General features: G+C 38.9%; 1 protein-coding gene across 1 annotated transcript in view; it reads right to left on the reverse strand.

Moving 5' to 3' along the window:
• Positions 1-20,315, reverse strand: part of LOC150097054 (uncharacterized) — a 353,024-nt gene that overhangs the window by 310,658 nt on the left and 22,051 nt on the right. Inside the window, exon 2 of the mRNA XM_090408116.1 lies at positions 17,926-18,136. Coding sequence (XP_090264242.1) covers positions 17,926-18,136 — 211 coding nt within the window. The remainder of the gene's footprint in view (positions 1-17,925; positions 18,137-20,315) is intronic.

Consider the following 20,315-nt stretch of genomic DNA (forward strand, 5'->3'; position numbering starts at 1 on the left):
CTAGGAAACACAAAGTCTATCATATCACTACTTGAACTCATTGACCATTCTTTCTTTCACCACTCTATCAGGCAATGCATTCCACAGTTCAACCACTCTCCACACAAAGAAACCACTCCTCACCCTCTTGCTCACAGCTTCCTTTCGTAACTTCCAGGGATGGTACCTTGTCATTGCTCCTTCCTGCTGTTCCACCAAACGAAAGAACTCTGCCTTTTTTCTCTGTATTACATGTGCTTAATCTCTTCCTTCATCGATTTCACATCTACCCTATTTAACCTTCTGACCCTTGTAATACATTTCATTGCTTCTACTAGATAGTTTTTGAATATCCTCCAAGCTGCACTGAGATCTTTTCCAGCTAACTCCTCATTCTATGCTACATCAGCAAGCTGTCTCTGTCTCCTGAGCTCCTCATAATCACCAGCCTTGTAGTTCCACATATACCCTTTTTTTCACAGAGGTCCTTACACTGCTGGCAACCATCCAGGTAATGACTTCATGGACACTATCAATTGGAAGGTGATTTGACACCTCATTTATAATTATTATAATTTATTTAATTACATCCTCTGATGAGATGATCAAATCCAACACCCTCAATCCTTGTGTGCCCTCTGTTACATACTGTCTGAGGTAGTTGTCCCTCTGATCTTTCATCAGAAAAAAAGGCATTGGACAATTCTTCACAACTTGGATACCAACTCATTCCTGATTATGTGAGAGAAAAATCTAGCTCTTATCCCTTTCTTAACTGTACACAAACTTAACTTCCATGGATACCATCTTGTCCTTTCCCCACCTTCCATATAATGAAAAATGTTATCATCCAATATTCTATAATGCCTTCTCCAAAGTTTACAGACCTCTATCATATCATCCCTCTTTCTTCTGTCTACCAGAGTCTGTGATCCATACTCTCAATCTATCTTCATAATCTACATTCTATAATCCCAATATCATTTTTGGAACTCTTCTTTGCTACTTTAAAAAAAAAAAAGCTTGTTTATCCCTCTGGAAAGCAGGAAACCAAATCTGCACACAGTAGTCCAGGTTTGGTCATATCAAAGCCTTGTAAAGAGGCAAAATGACTTACATATTCTTATATGTCAATGTTCCTTTCAACATTTTTTGGAATTACAAAGCAGGTGATTTTGACAAGCTGAGGAGTCAGCTTTCAGCAGTGTCATGGCATAAGAATTGGAGTGGAGAGATGCATGGCACATGGTGCATGAGTGATGCATAGGAGGTGGTTAAGGGGTGTTTGAAGAAATCAATATCAGAATGTATATCCAGAATTAGAAGGATAAATCAGGTAGGAGGTAGATGGATGAATAATTTCGTTAAGCAGGAGTTGCACACAAAGAGAAGATTATAAAGAAAAAGTGATCAACATGCCTGTGAACACTATAAGGCACAAGTAAGAAGAGTGACCTGTATGGAAAGGAAGACCAAGGATAATTATGAGAGAAAGCTAGGTGATGAGGTGAAAAGAAATCCTAAAAAGTCCTTTTGCTATGTTGCAAGTAAAAGGAGAAATGATTATGGAAGGATGACTTTAAAAAGTGCTGATGACGGGGAGGTAACAGAACTAAACCAAATAGTTGAATTGCTGAGTAAGCATAGAGAACAGAGGTTGAAGAAATGGAGGTACTTAAAATATTGTAGAACCTCAATATGAATATAGTAATAGGATTAGAAGGCATATCAGCCCAGGTATTATAAAAATGTGCAAGGGAATTATCAGCTTTTCTGACTAAGCTACTTAATTTAAGCCTCAATACTGAGAAAGTGTTAATGGAGAAGAAAGTGGAATAGTCCCACTGCATAAAGGACAGAAGTAGCAAATTATAGGCCAATCAGCAATGCTGGAGTGGTATTTAAGGTATTGGAAAAATTGGTGCACAACATTATTCAGGACTGGATGGATGGATAGGAATATGATACTCTATAAGGGGCAACATGTTTTTTGGCTTTCTTAATAAAGTGACAATGGAGTTAGATAAGGGAAATTGCTATTCAATAATATTGCTAGACATCGCAAAAGTATTTGACAAGATTCCATATAGAACTGTGTTTATAAATTTGAGAAAATGGGGATGAACACGAATCTGAATGGACTAGAGGATGGCCAATGGAAAGATATCAAAGAGTGGTTTAGAGGAGCTGAGTCCAGGAGAAAGTAAGCTACCATTGGTGTACCATACAGCTCAGTACTTGGTCCTCTGTTGTTTAATTTGTATATCAGTGATATAGGAAATGATTTAAGAGAAAATATTCAGTTGTTTGCTGATGATGCTAAACTGTGAAGATCAATGGTAAATGAAAGTAATGCAATGATCCTGCGGGAAGACTTAAACAGACTAACAATATGGGCAAATTTAAATGACTGCCAGTTTAATGTGGCGAAGTGTAAGGTAATGCACTTTGAGAAGAGATTACTAGCTATATACCATATTGGAAGTTTTTCCAGTTGGTTATACTATAAATTACAGATGCCAAGAAATTATATTCTTGGTTTAATCCTTTATCCAAGTGTAAGCAAACAAAGTTTGCACCTAAAGTAACTTCATGACAGGACAACTTGTATATAGAGACTAATGACTTCACACCACTTCCCTTAGTATCCCATAATGCAAAGAATATATATCCTTACAGACATGTATAATGCTATGCATTATGGAAAGGGTCACTACCTAAACTGGTTTCGATCTTTATTGAGGTCTCATCAGTGGGAGCCAGGGAGCCAGGCTCAGAAGTGATACCAAAGTTGAACTAATGCAGAAGTCATATTTCCATATACAAGTAGCCAAAAGGTGTCACCCCTTATTACTAAAATATTCTGGATTAGAGACAGATGTTGGAAGTTTTTCCACTTGGTTATACTATAAATTACAGATGAGTCTCTCTCCCACTGATGAGACCTTAATAAAGGTCAAAACAGGTCTGGGTAGTGACCCCTCTCATAATGCATAGTCCCTTCTCATAATACATGTCCATAAGGGTATGTGCTTTGCATTAATGAGATACTAAGGCAGGTGATGTGAAGTCATTAGTTACTATATATGAGTTACCTTGTCCTAAAGTTACTTCAGGTGCAAACTTTGTTTGCTTACACTTGGATAAAGGATTAAATCAATAATATAATTTCTTGGAATCTGTAATTTAAAGCAGTATACTATATTGATGGAAATGAACTGCAGGAAACTGCTAAGGCAAGGGACTTGGGAGTGATTGTGGAAAGGGAGTTGAGGTTTAGAGGGACTTGTGAAGGAGCTCATGTTTAGAGAGAATTGTGGAGAGGGAGTTGAGGTTTAGAAGGAATATTGTGAAGTTAACCAAAACAGCACATCAGTTTATGTAGAAGAACATGCTAACAAGCAAGGATAAAGAGGTTATTGTTTCCCCTATATAAGGCTTCAATAAAGCAGCATGTGGACTATTGCCCACAGATCTGGATTCTGTACGGATGAGGAGAATTGAAGAGGATCCAGAGGCAAGTGGCAAAGATTGTTGCAGGTCTATAGAATGAATCCTATAAGATTGGACTGAATGTCTGTGGGCTTTAAAAACTAGCTGATGGGAAAACAGGAGGAGACATGATAGAAGCATATAAGTTATTGAAGGGGTTATATAAGATTGACAGTGAAGAATTTGTTTTCAGTACATGGTAAGAAGGGAGAGAATGAGGAGTCACTAGTGGAAGCTGTGTAAGAGTGTGGTCAGCAAGAATGAAGGACAAGATTATTTGGCTGGAGAGTAGTAAATGTGTGGAAAGGTTTGCCAGAAATGGTTCTGAGTACTTCATAAGTGAATGAATTTAAGAAGAGCTATGACAGGTATTGTGTGAATAATGGCTAGTCTGTGAATAATAAATTTTCCATAATGAGACTTCTGACTCAATAGAGATAGCTGTATAATAATAATAATAATAATAATAATAATAATAATAATAATAATAATAATAATAATAATAATAACATTGCATTTATTCTCTGAGTAGTATTTGCAATTTTTCTTGCATCCTCGGAACTCTAACTTTCTATCCACCATACTCCAAGATCTCTAGCTTTGTCAGCTGCTCCAAGCATAATCATATCAATATAATATGCTGTTGGATGTTGCATCATATCAAAGTAAACTAATGTCCAAAATGTAATGAAAACTGTTTCTGAAGATTACAACCACAAATTGAGATGAATCAGCTTGTCGCAATTTGTATAACTGAGGATTCCAAGTAGAAAGCAGGTACACATTCAAAGTTTCGAATTTGGTTCAAAAGGGTTCACATACTAGCACTCAACAGAATAAAAGGCAAAAGGATGTGCTAAGCAAACTGTGTTTGAAGGAAGCTCTTTTGTGAAGGAATAAAGTTGCAAACTTGGATGTCTTGTAATATCTCAAAGACATCATCTAGATGATTTCACACAGGGAGGAATTATTGGATGAAGAAGGCCACAGAATTACTGATATGCCAAAGAATTTGGAATCTCACACAGTATTGTATTCAGCATTGGGCAGCATTTCAAACCAATGGAACTTGTTTCAGATGTTTGCTATGCGTTCACCCTTGCTCTACCACATTGCATGAAGTCAGATTTTTGGTTATAACAGCTAAACATAATAGACACAACATGTCAAGTCAACTTGCAAGTCTGCTCCATTCAAGCACAGGTATGTAGTTATCTTGACAACCTGTGGTAAGATGTCTGAGACAAGAAGCCTATATGTCCAAAGGCTTGTGGTCTGCATCACTTTAGACACAAGTCTAAAGACACAGCTCATCATAGAGCACATTTTTCAGTAGTGTTGTATCCATAAAAAATTTATACAACTGGACAAGACACCAATGGGATAATGTACTTTTTACAGATGAGAGTTGTTTCAGTCTTTCCTTCAATTCTAGACAACATTTGATATGGCATAAAAGTGGTACTAGTTACTATCATGAGAATGTTCTTGAAAGAGATGGATACGGTAGTCATGGTGTGTAGAGGGATTATGCTTAATGAACATATTGAGCTACAAGTGTTAATAGAAAGAACTATGGCTGGTGAATGATATTGAAACGAAGTTCTTCAATATCATGTTCATTTGTTCCCTGGTGCTGTATGCGAAGAATTCATTTTTATGGATGACAATGAACACCACATTGTACATGAGCAGTGGAGATACTTCAGAAGAGCATAGATATAAATCAAATTTAGTGACCAGCATGCTCTCCGGATCTCAACCCCATAGAATATGTTTAGAACACAACAGGGAGACAAACGGATGCTCGAAATTTCCCTCCAGAAAACAAACAAGGCCTTATCTTGATCTGAAGGAGGAGTGGACCAAGTTGCCTCAAGAACTCCTGAATCAAGAAATCTGATTTTAATTATGGCAATATAGACTGGAATGATGAGATGGCAACACTGGAAGTAAAGAAAATGAGTTTTTGAGGATAACTACCTCAGACAGTATGTAACAGAGGGCACACGAGGATTAAGGGTCTTGGATTTGTCATCTCATCAGAGGATGTAATTATAAATGACGTGTCAAATCATCCACCAATTGGTGAGAGTGACCATGAGGTGATTACCTGGGTGGTTGCCAGCAGTGCGAGGACCCCTGTGAGAAAAGGGTATATGTGGAACTACAAGGAGGGGTGATTATGAAGAGCTCAGGAGACAGCTTGAGGGTGTAGAGTGGAATGAGGAGTTAGCTGGAAAAGAGATCAATGCAGCTTGAGGGATTTTCAAAAACTATTAAGATGCAATGTCTAAATGTATTCCAAGGGTGAGAAGGTTAAATAAGGTAGGTGTGAGATGGATGAATAAAGAGAAAAAGAGATTAAGCATGCAATACAGAGAAAAAGGGCATTGTGGAGGCAGCATAAGAGAAGTGGAAATAACCAATTTCATGAAGTCTACAAAGACCAGGCGAGGAGGGTGACTTGGTTGGTGAGAGTAGCTAAAGAAAGGTATGAACAGCAGTTAGCTAATGAAGCCAAAAAGAATTCTAGGGAGTTCTTTTGATATGTAGCCAGCTAAAGAAAGAATGATTATGGAAGAATGACATTGACTAGAGAAAATAGTATAAAGACAGCTGTTGCAGAATGTGTGGTGGAGATACTTAATGAGCAGTTCATAAAGATCTTTCAATCTTGTGAATGTGACTTAATGGAGAGATTGAGAGCAGTTGATGATGGGGAGGAGAGACTGACTGTAAGTGAGCAAGAGGTGTTTGGGGAGTTGAGTAAACTAGATGTAAATAAGGCTGTGCGACTTGATAATATATCATCGCGTATTCTGAAGGAAAGTGCCAGAGAGTTGACACCTGCCTTGACATATTTTTTTAATACGAGTCTTGCACTTGGTCAAGTTCCTAAGGTGTGAAAGGAGGGCAAGACTGTGCCACTTCATAAAGGAGGTGATCGAACTGAAGCATCAAACTATAGGCCTAGCTGTGTGTCAAGTGTTGTGGTTAATTGTTGGAGAAGCTTGTGAAAACTAGGATCCAGAGTGGGTTGACAACAATGGTATAATCTTAGATGGACAGCATGTATTTGTTAAAGGGAGGTCATGTTTTAGTAATCTACTTATTACAATAAAGTGACTGCTTCCTTGGACAGAGGAGAAGGACACACAGTAATATATTTGGATTTCACAAAAGCTTTTGATAGAGTACCTCATGATAAGTTGACAGTCAAACTAGAGCAGATGGGGTTGGATACTAGATTAGTGCATTGGATTGGAGACTGGCTATCTGATAGGTATCAACAAGTTGTGTATGGGGGTGCGAGATCCAGGAAAAGGAAAGTCACTAGTGGAGTGCCTCAGGGGTCTGTTTTAGGGTCATTACTATTTAACTTGTATATTAATGATATTGGCGAAAATTTGGATGGAGATAATCTGTTGTTTGCAGATGATGCAAAGTTGGGACAAACCATAAAGAGTAGTGAAGATCTTGTGGCCTTGCAAGAAGACTTAAATAGATTGAGTGATTGGGCACGGAAATGGGGATGCGAGTTCAATGTTGCAAAATGTAAGGTTTTAAAATTTGGAAAACAAAGATGGGATGCAGAATTTATGCTTGGTGAGAATTTGTTGGAGGTAGAGGAAATAAGAGATCTGGGGGTGATAGTGGATAAGGATCTAAAATTGAGGGGACACATTGCCAAAATTGTGAAGACAACACAAAAGCTTCTGGGAATGATGCAGAAGATTTGTCCTGATTTGTAGAAGTAGGGAGATTCTTGTTCCGTTGTATAAGGCTTTGATTAGGCCACACATGGACTGTTGTGCCCAGATTTGGTCACTTTTCAGAAGGAAGAAGAGATGTTGGAAAGGGTCCAAAGGAGACTGACTAAGGTAGTTTCTGACCTCTGGAATATCGAGTATGAGGAAAGATTGAGAAGATGTAATTTGCAGAGTCTGGTGGAGAGGAGGAAGAGGGGGAGATATGATAGAGACCTACAAGTTGGTAAGGGGTTGTTATAGGATCAATGCTGGAGACGGTTTACAGAGAATAGTTGTAGATCAGGGGAGAACCAGAGGTCATCCCTGGAAACTGTATAAAGAGGGTGTGAGTAGGGGAGTGAGAAACAGGTTTTTTCGTGTAGAGTTGTGAATGATTGGAATGCCTTGTCCGAGAGTGTGGTGTCTGCAATGAGTTTGAGTGTGTTTAAGACATGGTATGACGAGATGTGTGTGTTAAAAGGACCTCCCAGATGAGTCTTTGACTCCATGAAGTCTTGGGGTAATAATAATAATAATAATAATCACTTGATGCTAAGCATGGTACGATGTTGTGAGAGTTGCATTGCAGTTCGTGGTAGACATATTCTATACTAAAATGTCACATAATTTCTAGTAAGCACTGTACATTAATTCCTAAATTTTTAGGAAATTTGTAACTTTTGACAAAAACATATTGCAATTTAATTTGTACAAAATTGATAACACATTTTTTGTGTAATATAATTTATTAGTATGCTGACAATAAATTTATGTCCACATTTGGCTGTAGTCATGAAAACCTTTTCATACAAAAGTAAATATGTAGTTTGTTCTTAACTTTTGGACACCATTGTACATAACTTTACCCTTACTAATATTGAATTGACAACCATTAATGTTTGTCCACATGTCAAGAAACCTCTATTCAAATCGCCCTGCAAATGCTGTATATCTGTAGCATATACTTCTGATACTAATACTGATCGCTCTGTCTATCTTGTATTATCAGCAAGAATTGAAGATCTCTTGTCAAGTCCTTTCCAATTGTTTGCTGATGATACAGATTAAATAACAATGGTCTAAGGACTGATGCTTGGAGCATACTACTCATTACCTCAAATCTAGCTGATTCATATCCCCCCCCCCCATATACCACTTTCTGATACCTGCCTCTCAGCTACCCACTTATCCATGCCAATAGTCTATATTTCAATTCCATATTCTCTACTCTTACTATATTATTATTATTATTTTTTATTATTATTATTATTCAGGCCTCCATGGAGTCAAAAGACTCGTCGCAGGAGGTCCTCCCTAAGAAACACAAAGTCCATCAAGACTCATCGAGGGAGGGCCTTCCTAGGAAACACAAAGTCTATCATACCACTCCTTAAACTCATTGACCGTTCTCGCTCTCACCACTCTATCAGGCAATACATTCCATGGTTCAACTACACTCCATGCAAAGAAACCACTCCTCACCCTCTTGCAAACAGTTTCCTTTCATAACTCCCAGGGATGGCCCCTTGTCATGACTCCTTCCCGCTGTTCAACCAAGCAAAAGAACTCACCAGTGTCAACCCTGTAACCACCTCTCAACAGTTTAAAAGTCTTAATCATATCACCTCTCCTTCTTCTATCCACCAAACTCTGCAACCCACACTCCATCAACCAATCCTCATAAATAACATTGTACAGTCTTGAAACCATCTTTGTTATCTGCCTCTGTACCCTTTCCACAGTTAATTTAATCCCTTCAAATCCTGGTGACCAGATCTGAGAACAACAGTCTAAGTGTGGTCTGATCAGAGTCTTATACAATGGAATGATAACATTTTTATCTCCACAGGTCAATGTCCTTCTCATTATTGCAGCAATCCTCTGTGTTACCTTCATAATATGTCCCCTAAATTTCAGGTTTCTATCAATCATCAACCCCCAGATCTCTTGTCTCCCTTACTTCCTCCAGTTTAACTCCTCCCATAGAGTATGCAGTGTCCCATCGATGTTTCCCAAACCTCAAGACCTTACATTTTGCTGCATTAAACTGAGACCCCCATTCATTTGCCCATCTATCTAGCTTATTCAAATCCTCTTGCAGGGCTATCATATCTGCACTATTACTAATAACCCTTCCCAGCTTTGCCTCATCTGCAAACAACTGAATATCCCCTTGCAATCCATGGACAATGTCATTGATATAAAGGTTAAACAATATAGGTCCTAGTACTGAGCCCTGTGGAATCCCTCTTGTAACCGTCTGTCTCTTTGATATTGCCCCACCATACACAACTCTGATACCTATTGGACAGCCAATACTGAATCCAGTTGATCAATCTGACAGCCTAGTTTATCCGATATTCTCTATTATGCAACAGCCTTTCATGTGGCATCTTATCAGATGTGGTATCCTATCCTTAAGAAAGTCCAACAGTATCATAGTGTATCCATTCCCTTTATTCAACTCAGGCATAATATAATTATAATATAAAATGTTCCTTGCAAAATATATCTTGTTTGTCTACCCATTTCTGTAAGTGAGTTCTCACCAACTTCTCTTAAAACTTTAGTTACCTCAGAGATAATGATAAGTTGACAGTACACACATCAGTTTTTTCATCACCCTTCTTTAATGGGATTATCACACATTCTTTTCTTTCCTGCATGATCTTTCCTAAGCTAAGACTGAAATTCAATGCAAATATGTAAAGGAGGATGTTTGCAAAAAAAACAAGAAAAGACTGAAGAAAAATGTGGACATTTGGGAATAATTTAGGACTAAAATGTGTTCAAGCAATTCTTATGAACTCTTGCTTGAAGTGGTTTGGATATCTAATTGAATGAATTTAGAAAGAATGCATGAAATGAAATTTGAACTAGAAAAGATCTAGAAAAACAGAAATTTGAACTAGCGCAGTGTTCATGAAGGAAGAATTTAGGAGGATAGGAAGAAATGGAGTGATTTCATCCACCTGACCTGATAGTTTCTGTTAGAACAGTTGTTGCTAAAGGAGAAGATGTTGAGGGTATAGCCATTTTGACTGAACATTCCTTTAGCATCTGTCCCATTTATCCTACATGTTCCAGTTGCTGAATTCTTACCCAGGTTATGCAACAACTATGTTACATAATCCATATGCTTCTGATATAAGAATACTATTCACATTCAGTAAAATTATTCTTCTGCATTCATACTTTCTTTTACTTGCACAATAATGATAAAATCTTTTGATTTTCCTTTACCTAGCCAGCTAATTTCTTTTCATACTCCAACTTAGCTTTCCATACAATACTCATAACTTTTCTGAGTTCAGCTTCATATATATATATATATATATATATATATATATTCATTTTTCTAAATTAACTGACTTAAAACCCGAGAATTATAACACAGTGACATTTATTTGAAAAAACGCAACATGTTTCGTCAAGAACGACTTCATCAGGCGATAAGAACATAGAAAGATATTAAAAGACACTGAAATTAACATTGACACACTCTAAAGCTATACAATTATAAAGCCATAATATTCGACTGTAAATTACAGTTATTATGAGCTTGAACTACAGTCCGAGTTAAAGTTCTATTGTTGTACACCTGTGCGTGTGTGGAATCACGTGATCTCCAGTATCTAATAGTAGAGTCGAAAGAGTCAGGCAAATGATAGCTAAGATTGTTATTCATGTGAAAAGGGTCCAAGGTGATTTCTTTTGACTCGACAATGCGGCGCTCTACTTCATCATGGCAGATGTGTAGGTTTGAAGTTGATGTCCAGTTTATTTCATGTTGGTGGCTTTCGTTGTTCGTGTTTATTGAAAACAGGACATGGCTTGACAGAGCAGTTGCGCTGGTTCTTTTATAAGCAATGTCTCGCTGGTGCTCTTCGAGACATAGTAAGATAGATTTCTCTGTCTGCCCATAGTAAGGCTTTCCGCATTCACAAGTGACCTTGTATACACCTGGGAATTGTAGAAGGTTGTGAGGTTGTTTATAGTTGTTGAAGCGTGATCTTATTTTTGGCATAGTCGAGAAGCACGTTTTTATGTTAAACTTCTTTAGAATTCTACTCAGCTTTTTGGATAGTGTACTGATATATGGCAAGACGATATGACCTTTGGAGTCGTCCTCTGTCTCTACGTTGCTACGTTGACAGTGGGATAATTGGTTGTTAATATTTTTTAGAGAGTAGCCATTGTTTTTAAAGGTCCATTTAAGATGTTGTAGTTCCTTTTTCAGTTCTTGACATGACTCATAACAAAACACTTATTCCCCTCCAAACAGCTCACAAAATAATGGGAATAGCAAAGGTAGAGCTACAATCTTCCACTAAGCTGAGAGCGAGGTTATCCATCCCTTGTTTCCCCATTGATGTCACCCATGACATAATAATCTTACCAGAGATACCCAATGACACCAGCAATCAAGTCATATTGGGACTAGACTTCTTAAAGTCAAACCAGTTCGCCTGCGACTTTGGGAACCAATCAATATCTCTGTGTAGAAAGACCCACCACCCCAAAACCAACCCCTGCAAAACATCGCTCGAAAACAAGTCACTTGAGACCAATTTGATATCTGCTAAGGAGTTTGAAGAAGAACAGATCACTTACAAGGAGAAGATGATGAGCAAATCCACAAGTGGCTCCACTTTACTGAGGGAATAAGCACCCTCACCTGTACTAATGCCATAGAACACGCTGTTCAAATAACCTCGACCTCACCTGTACACATAAAACAATACCAAATCCCCCTCAAACACGCAAACAAATTAGAAAAGCTCATGGAAGAATATGAGAAGGCAGGTGTAATTGAGAAGTCTGTTTCCCGTTGGAACAGCCCATTCATACTGGTCGAGAAAGCAAACGGTGATTTAAGATTTGTTCTTGATCTAAGGGAAGTGAACAAAGTCACGAAACCCATTGATTTCCCAGTGTGTACTATAGAAGAGCTACTGTTTGGCCTAGAAGGGGCAAAGGTCTTCTTAAAACTTGACCTGAATTCTGGGTACTACCAGATTCCCCTCAGGAAGGAAGACAGACAATATTTCGCCTTCACCACGAAGTGGCAGAAATACCAACTCTGTCGGCTTCCCCAAGGGGCCCAAAACTCGGCTATGAGCTTCCAATGCCTCATGAATGGTGTGCTGGTGGGACTTTTGGGCAAAGGCATCCTATGCTTCCAAGACAACCTACTGATATATTCCACCACCATGGAAGAGCACACTGAGATCCTACTAAACGTACTAAACAGATTGGACAAGGCCAAGCTGTCTCTAAAATGCTCAAAATGCTTTTTTTCTTGACAAGGTAGAATACCTCGGACACGTGATCACCGGGGACAGGATAGCACCTTCATATAACAATGTGAATGCCATTTTAGATGTAAAACCCCCCACCACAATCAGGCAGGTTAGGCGGTATCTAGAGATGGTAAATTTTTACCGAAAATTCATTCCCCAATGCTCTGAGATAATGATGCCAATAGTGAGCCTAACCAGGAAGGGAACCAAGTTTGCCTGGAAGATAGAGCAGCAAGAAGCATTCCATGCACTAAACAAGGCACTGACCACTGCCCCTGTCCTCATTCATCCAAAACTTGGGGAAACCTTCTATCTTGCCGCTGATGCATCCAAAGATGCTATTGGAGCCATGCTTGAGCAAAAGGAACGGGATTCTTTCAAATCTGTTGCGTTTGTTAGCAGGAAACTATCCCCTTCGGAAAAAAATTACTCCATCATTGAGAGGGAGGCTTTGGCCATCGTGTACAGCCTCAGGAAATTCCACCACCTTTTGTGGGTAAAACATCGTCCTCAGATCCGATCACAAGCCTCTGTCCTTCATGTCATCCATGAAGGATAAAAATCAGAGAATAGTGCACTTTGCTTTGGAAATGCAGGAGTACAGAAGGGAGGTCAGCTACATACCAGGAAAGGCTAACGTAGTAGCCGATTACCTATCCCGATCACTAACACCCCAGCATGGTGAGAATTATAGCCACATCAATGTAAACACCCAACGGATTGGGGTCATCCAGGAATATCAGAGAAGGGAAGCACCCGAGAAGCGATGTCAGACCTTGGAGAAATTTGACATCATTCAGGCACAGAAGGCTGACCCGGTATGGGGACCAGTTTACAAGAAATTGCTAAGTGAAGGAGGTAACTACCAGGAAGGGGGAACCGGTGACAACATATTCATTGATAATGACGGTCTCCTAATATCTAGACGAGGCGTCACCGGGAAATGGAAGGAGAAAATAGTTGTGCCCGAAGCGATGATCCCTGGGGTGCTGCACACACTCCATGATAATAAATTAGCAGGGCACCAGGGAGTGCACAGAACTTTAAGGAGGGTGACGGATAGGTATCTCTGGAAGGGAATGAGATGCGACATGGAGGCATATGTCCTCTCTTGTAACATCTGTCAAAGGAAAGCCCCAATCACTGGTAAGGCCCCTATTCAGCCGTTCCCTCTACCCTCACGCCCTTTCCAGGCCGTGGCAATGGATATTGTAGAGCCACTCCCCACCATGTCAAGAGGGAATAGATACATCCTGGTTGTCATAGACATGTTTTCCAGGTTCCCTGAGGCTGTAGCCATGAAGGATCAAATGGCCAAGACTGTAGCAGACATGCTATTTGAAATGATCTTCTCAAGATATGGGACACCTGAGACCCTACTGTCAGATCAGGGCACTAACTTCACAGCCGAGATGATCCTACAGCTGTGCAGCTCACTGGGAATAAAAAAGATCTTTACCACACCCTATCACCCCCAAGCGAATGGTAGGTGTGAGAGAATAAACCGCACTCTGAAACTCACCCTAGCAAAGCTAGCAGAAGAACAGATATCAGAGTGGGATGCTCAGTTACCTCACACCCTCTTCGCATGCAGGACTGCACTTCACTCAGCTACCAGGGAAGCGCCTGCCGTAATACTCTACGGGTTTGAGCCCCTCTTCCCAAGTGACTTCAGGAGCTCCAGGGCAGAAACAGGCTTTCCCGATACAGATGAATATCTAAACAACCTCATGGACAACAAGCTAGCATATAAATCAGTAGCAGAAACCAGTGAAGGGTGCTCTCTCCGTGCAAGATTATACGCGAACAAGCTCAGGAAAACCAAAGACTTGAAGGAAGGAAGCTTGGTTCTAATGGACCAAGGTTTTCAGAGAAAGGGAAAAGGGGGAAGTTCGGTAAGAACGCAGTTGGACCGTTTGAGATAATTGAAAGAATAACCCCTGTAACCTTCAGAGTCAAAGAAACCAGCCCTCGTGGTAAGACCACCATTGTACATGCTGATCGCCTCAAACCATATAAAACTAGGCCAGCAAGACTAGTCTGTTTTGTGACTCCTTAGAGAGGGTCTTAGGAAATGCAAGAAACGTAAGGGGTCAGAACAGACATGGGTCCAGGGAAAACTCCCGTCCAAACTCGTCCTGCAGCAAGGTGCGACCAAAAGAAGACGGAGATCACAAAACAAGGAAGGAGGAATTCCCCCAAGACGAGTACCCCCTTTCTTCATAAGACATAGGGAAGCCCCAGATATTACTAGTGGAAATAACACTGATCGGGGGGTTCATGATGGATTTTCTGAGCAGATGAACAGCCGGCACACAGATACATGCTTAGAAGTAGGCAAGGAAGCCAACCCTTTCCCAGAGAAAAGAGAGGATGTTGCTAAAAGGAAATTTTGTCATAACTCAGTTAAGAAAAAATTTTAATTAAAGGGGGGGGGGGCCTTTGTTGTGTCGGAAAAAGTGATGAGTCATCCCTTTTTCCCACCCAACATTAAGTTACCTCAAAAGCCAGGGATAAGGACATGCTTATGCCTCCTGATGGGAAATGTACCGAATAATGTCCCAGGAAAATATAAATAACCAGATGTGTAAATTCTAAACAGTGTTAAGTTAGCCCATGAGTTTATTAAGATAGTAACTGTGAATGAATTAAAGTAGAAAGTCATGTAGTATTAACAAATAAATATATATAAGCTAAGTACGAGTTTAAGGCATGTAAAGACAGTTCGTAGCCACCGCGTCCAATCGGCTGCCGCCGTATGTGTGACGACACCGCCGAGTGAGGGCGCTGTTCCGAAGTATAAAAGTTTCAGCGGGAGTTCGAACCGCTCTCTTATCTCTTATTGCTTGTGTCTCGTCTCCGAGGTTCGTCGGCACCAAGTTTCCCATAGGAGAGTTATGTAGAGCTTGCCACCACGTGTAGCAAGGATCTCCCCTTGCTATGCATGTTACATCGGTTAAAGCTGCAACTACAATGTGTTCAAACACATAAGGAGAAAGAGCCGCTGATGAAATCCACGTCAGCGTACAAATCTGTGTATGAGTGCTTTCGGTTCGTGTAGAACAAAGGAACAAAGCCCGCCATCAGAGGAGGTACAGTGAACAGATCAGAATACCTAGTCAAAGCAAGAACGGTAAGTGAAGATTTTCTTATATTAATGTAGGATTAAACTATCCGTGGAATAAAGAAACAGAAGTTAAGAACACACGCTATTTACGTGTTGAGCCATAGGAACAGTCTGCAATTTGGACACTTCTGTCTACTGTTAAGAAGAAAACATATTAGGCTCCAGCCAAACAGGAGGCCGAGCTCAGGACTGTTTAAGTGATTTAAGAAAAGTAATGTCATATGATCAGAAAGTAGTTAAGTGTTAACAGATATTTTGGGGGAGAGAATTAAGCAGAAATAAGTACTATTGTCCTAGAGAATTACATGTCAGATTTATTGAATTGTCTAGTGTTTATATGTAATGTTTCATGTATGATATTATCAGGTAACTTAATTGTGAGAGTCTGAGGATAGATATATGTACAGAAGTGAGGAATTTATGCCCAGTAAGAGATCATAGTACAGAAGTTTAAATGTGTTTAATTAAGTAAGGGGGAACCCAGACTCTTTTAAGGTTAAGAATTTAAATAACATGTATACTTGTCTTTGTGAAATAATAAATGTGTTTCTTTTTATATAATCAATTGAGTTTGTCATATCTTCTGCAGATTTGAATTACCGTTTGGAAAATTTCGTACCTTGCATTTAAAGGGGAAACCAATAGTGATATGAGAATAGGGACCATGACTGCATATATCTTGATCCCTACAATTTTCTTTAAGTATTTTAGATAGTGTATCAGAATTTAGTTGCCGGCTGGCGCAGTCTTTAATCTATACAAATTTGTCGGCAATCGAAGTCTGATAGCAAGAGATACAAAACCTTAAAGTTAAAGAAAGTAATGACAATTAAAGATATACAGAATAGTCAGCCACCCCCACATAAATGGGGATATAACACTATGTACAGCACCAACGATATAGTACACAGCCTTAAATCAAACAATCCTGTATTCTATTCTGAACCAATCTCCCCAACATCTTGACAACAACCACAGTTATACAGACTGGTCTATATTCGGAAACCTATCCTTGAACCATGCCTATGGAGTGGTACTATTTTGCCTTCTTTCTGCTCCTTAGGAATACTACCCACTGCAAGACTTTCTATCTATCCTGATGCATTGCTTTCAGTGGTAATCTCTTGTTTTGCCAGGTTTTGGGTGTTATCTTTATGCTTGTGATCATGCTAGGGTGATCAAAGACAAAATATTGGCATAATAATTTAATGAAATTTAGTTAATCATTTTACCTAGACATTTATTTCTTCCAACAGAATTATGAGTAATTTGCTGGATATTTTTAACAAATATTATTATTATGATTCATGCCTCCATGGAGTCAAAAGACTCATCATGGGAGGTCTATCAGGCAATTCATTGCATGATTCAGCCATCCTCCATGCAAAGAAACCATTCGTTACCCTCTTGCTCACAGTTTCCTTTCATAACTTCCAGGGATGGCCCCTTGTCCTCCCCCCCCCTCCCCCTGTGTCAACCCTATAACTATCTCTCAACAGTTTAAAAGTCTTAATCATATCACCTCTCCTTCTTCTATCTACCAAACTCTGCAGTTCATATTCCCTCATCTGATCCTCATAGCCAATATTGTATAGTCCTGAAACTATCTTTGTTATCTGTCTCTGTACCCTTTTGAAAGTTAATTTATCCCCTTCAAATCCTGGGGATCAAATTTGAGAACGTAGTCCAAGTGTGGTCTGATCAGGGCGTTATACAATGGAATGACAACTCTACAGGACAGTGTCCTCGGTATATAATGTTAAAAACTTAGCTGATTTTTTAAGTCTCAAATGCAAGAGCAGTTTTTCTCAAACACATAATTAAAAAAGATCATATTTTAATTATAGTCTGTTTTGATGATGATGATTTATCCCTTCAGTCGTTTCTGACTATAGGTAACTTTGTAGGCTTGCCCACAAAGTGTTCCTGGTGAGATTTTTACAGAGTAGTTCACCACTGCTCCCCACCCCCAACCCAATCTTATCTGGGTTGGGACTGGCATATGACTGGGATGTATTCATGACTGGTATCCATGTGTGTTCACATTGCCAGTTTGCCTGTTCTGGGGGATGTTTGTTTTAATTGGATAGTTTGTTTTAATTGATGCAAATGGTGAAAACACTATAGCAATCCTGTACACATTGTATTATGGGTCAGACAACAGAGATAGCAGGTAACAAGATATAGATAAATGAGATATTACTGTATTAAATCTTAATCCTCAAGGAAGAGAGGAAAAATTTTAATAAGTACACGTAAGTTGACAACTTACTTAGGTGACTCACATCCTGAAAGTCGATATAAATTTTTTTCGATTCCTGTTTCTTTAAAGCTACGAAGTATGATGCCAACATATCCAAGATTTTCCTCTGCAATAATTTTAAAGATATGAGAGACTAACTGATGAGATGCTCTCTCACTTACTTCAACAGTGATGTTCTGTTCCTTACCATTCACAAAGAAACGTTTCTGGATTCCTGGTTCTGCGAGAAAAAAAAAAAAAAAAAAACATACATACATATTTATATATATAAGTTTTAAAAATGAGACTTTTTCTGGTTATGAGACCATCGGTAGTTTATTAATATAATCCTGCCTACAAGTTTCGCTAGCGACTGTCTAGCTTTGTCAAGGCTAAACAGTACACCCCAAAAAAATTGAGAGAATACAGAAACGTTGCTAATTGTTAGGCAGTTAAGTTTGAAACTATGCATGACAATGCGTGCATGTGTTGAGAAGCTTCAGTCAGTATCATGGATACGTGTTGTATGCACACTTACATGATCTTACATGTTACATTTCGCAAACTAAGTTGAGTTGATTAAGTTTTTCCATATATCTTTCAGTATGGCACCCTGATTTATGTTGAGGTTGTTACTGGTTCTTAATACCACTGCCACTTCCTTGAAAATTCTGTAACCGTAATCATCATTGAAATTTTCAAGGAAGAAGTGGCATATAATCCTGCCTACTAGTGAAACTAGTAGGCAGGATTATATTAATAAAGCACCGATGGTCTCTTAACCACAACAAGTCTCATTTTTAAGTATTTTATTACCAAATATGTATAATTATATAAGTTCTGTTTGTATTCCATAGATGCAAAGTTACAATTTCATGATATATTTAATTTAATGTGCAGTTTAGATACTAGAAATGCAGAATTTCTAGAAATATCAGAAATACACTACATTCCTGCAATAAGTAATAAATAAAAAAATTACATGGAAAAATACATGAAAAATAAATGATCAAGAACAAAGTAAGTTAATGGTACCACAACAATGAAAACAACAGGAATTTCTAAACATTATCATTATCATTATATTAACTCAGAGGAGCTCATATATTAGCAATTCACTTAAATAAAACAGCAAGGTGAATAGTATATGTCTTTTAACTGGTGATAACTGATTCATATTCAGTTGATAATTGATTCATCTCATGGCATGTGAAACTGCAAGGCTAGACGATGACAGTGCATGGGAAGGGGTAATGGAGTGTTTCAGAGAAGTAATGGCAGACTGCATACTAAACAAATCGAACAGAAGCCAAGTGGATAAATATTATCATTAAGCTGGAGCTACAAAAAAAAAAAAAAAATGTGGAGGGAATTCAAGGAGAATGGTGACCAGCAAGAACATGAGCAGTACAAAGCACATACCATAAGGGTAACTAGTGTGGTAAGAAAGGCAAAAGCAGAATATGAAAGTAAATTAGCAGTGAAGGCCAAAGATAATCCCAAACTGTTCTTTAGATATATTGCAAGTAAAACGAAAAATGTATATGGCATTTATGGAATTTAAGGAATGCCAATGGTGGGGAGGTAATTGAGTCAGCTGAAATAGTAAAATTATGAAGTGAACACTTTGCAAGAGAATATCATACAATAGGAGATATTGCAGTAATGAGAGAGGCAAAGACTTATATGGTAACTGAGGTAAATGAACTGGAAGTGCACAGCACATTACAGAAACTTGATGTAAATACAGCTATGAGATAAGATGGTATACCAACTCAAGAGTTTACGTAAAGTTGCTAGGGAATTGTTGGTGCCTCTGACTACATTATTATTATTATTATTATTATTATTCAGGCCTCCATGGAGTCAAAAGACTCAGGGTGGGAGGTCCCTCCCAGGAAACACAAAGTTGATCAAGACTCATTGTGGGAGGTTCCTCCTAGGAAACACAAAGTCTATCATACCAATCCTTAAACTCATTGACCATTCTTACTCTAACCACTCTATCAGGCCATGCATTTCATGGTTCTACCACCTTCCATGCAAAGAAACCACTCCTCATCCTCTTGCTCACAGTTTCCTTTAATAACTTCCAGGGATAGCCCCTTGTCATCACTCCTTCCCGCTGTTCAACCAAGCGAAAGAACTCCCCAGTGTCAACCCTGTAACCATCTCTCAACAGTTTAAAAGTCTCAATCATGTCACCTCTCCTTCTTCTTCTATCCGCCAAACTCTGTAGTCCACATCCCTCCGCGATCCTCATAACTAACATTGTACAGTCCTGAAACCATCTTTGTTATCTACCTTTGTAACCTTTGCACAGTTAATTTATCCCCTTCAAATCCTGGGGACCAAATCTGAAAACAATAATCGGATCCCACTTGTAACCCTTTGCCTCCTTGAAACTGCCCCACCATACA

Source organism: Typopeltis vanoorti, chromosome 18 (genome assembly GCF_054136105.1).
Source record: "Typopeltis vanoorti isolate ZY-2024b chromosome 18, IOZ_Tvanoo_1.0, whole genome shotgun sequence".
Taxonomy (NCBI): Eukaryota; Metazoa; Arthropoda; class Arachnida; order Uropygi; family Thelyphonidae; genus Typopeltis; species Typopeltis vanoorti.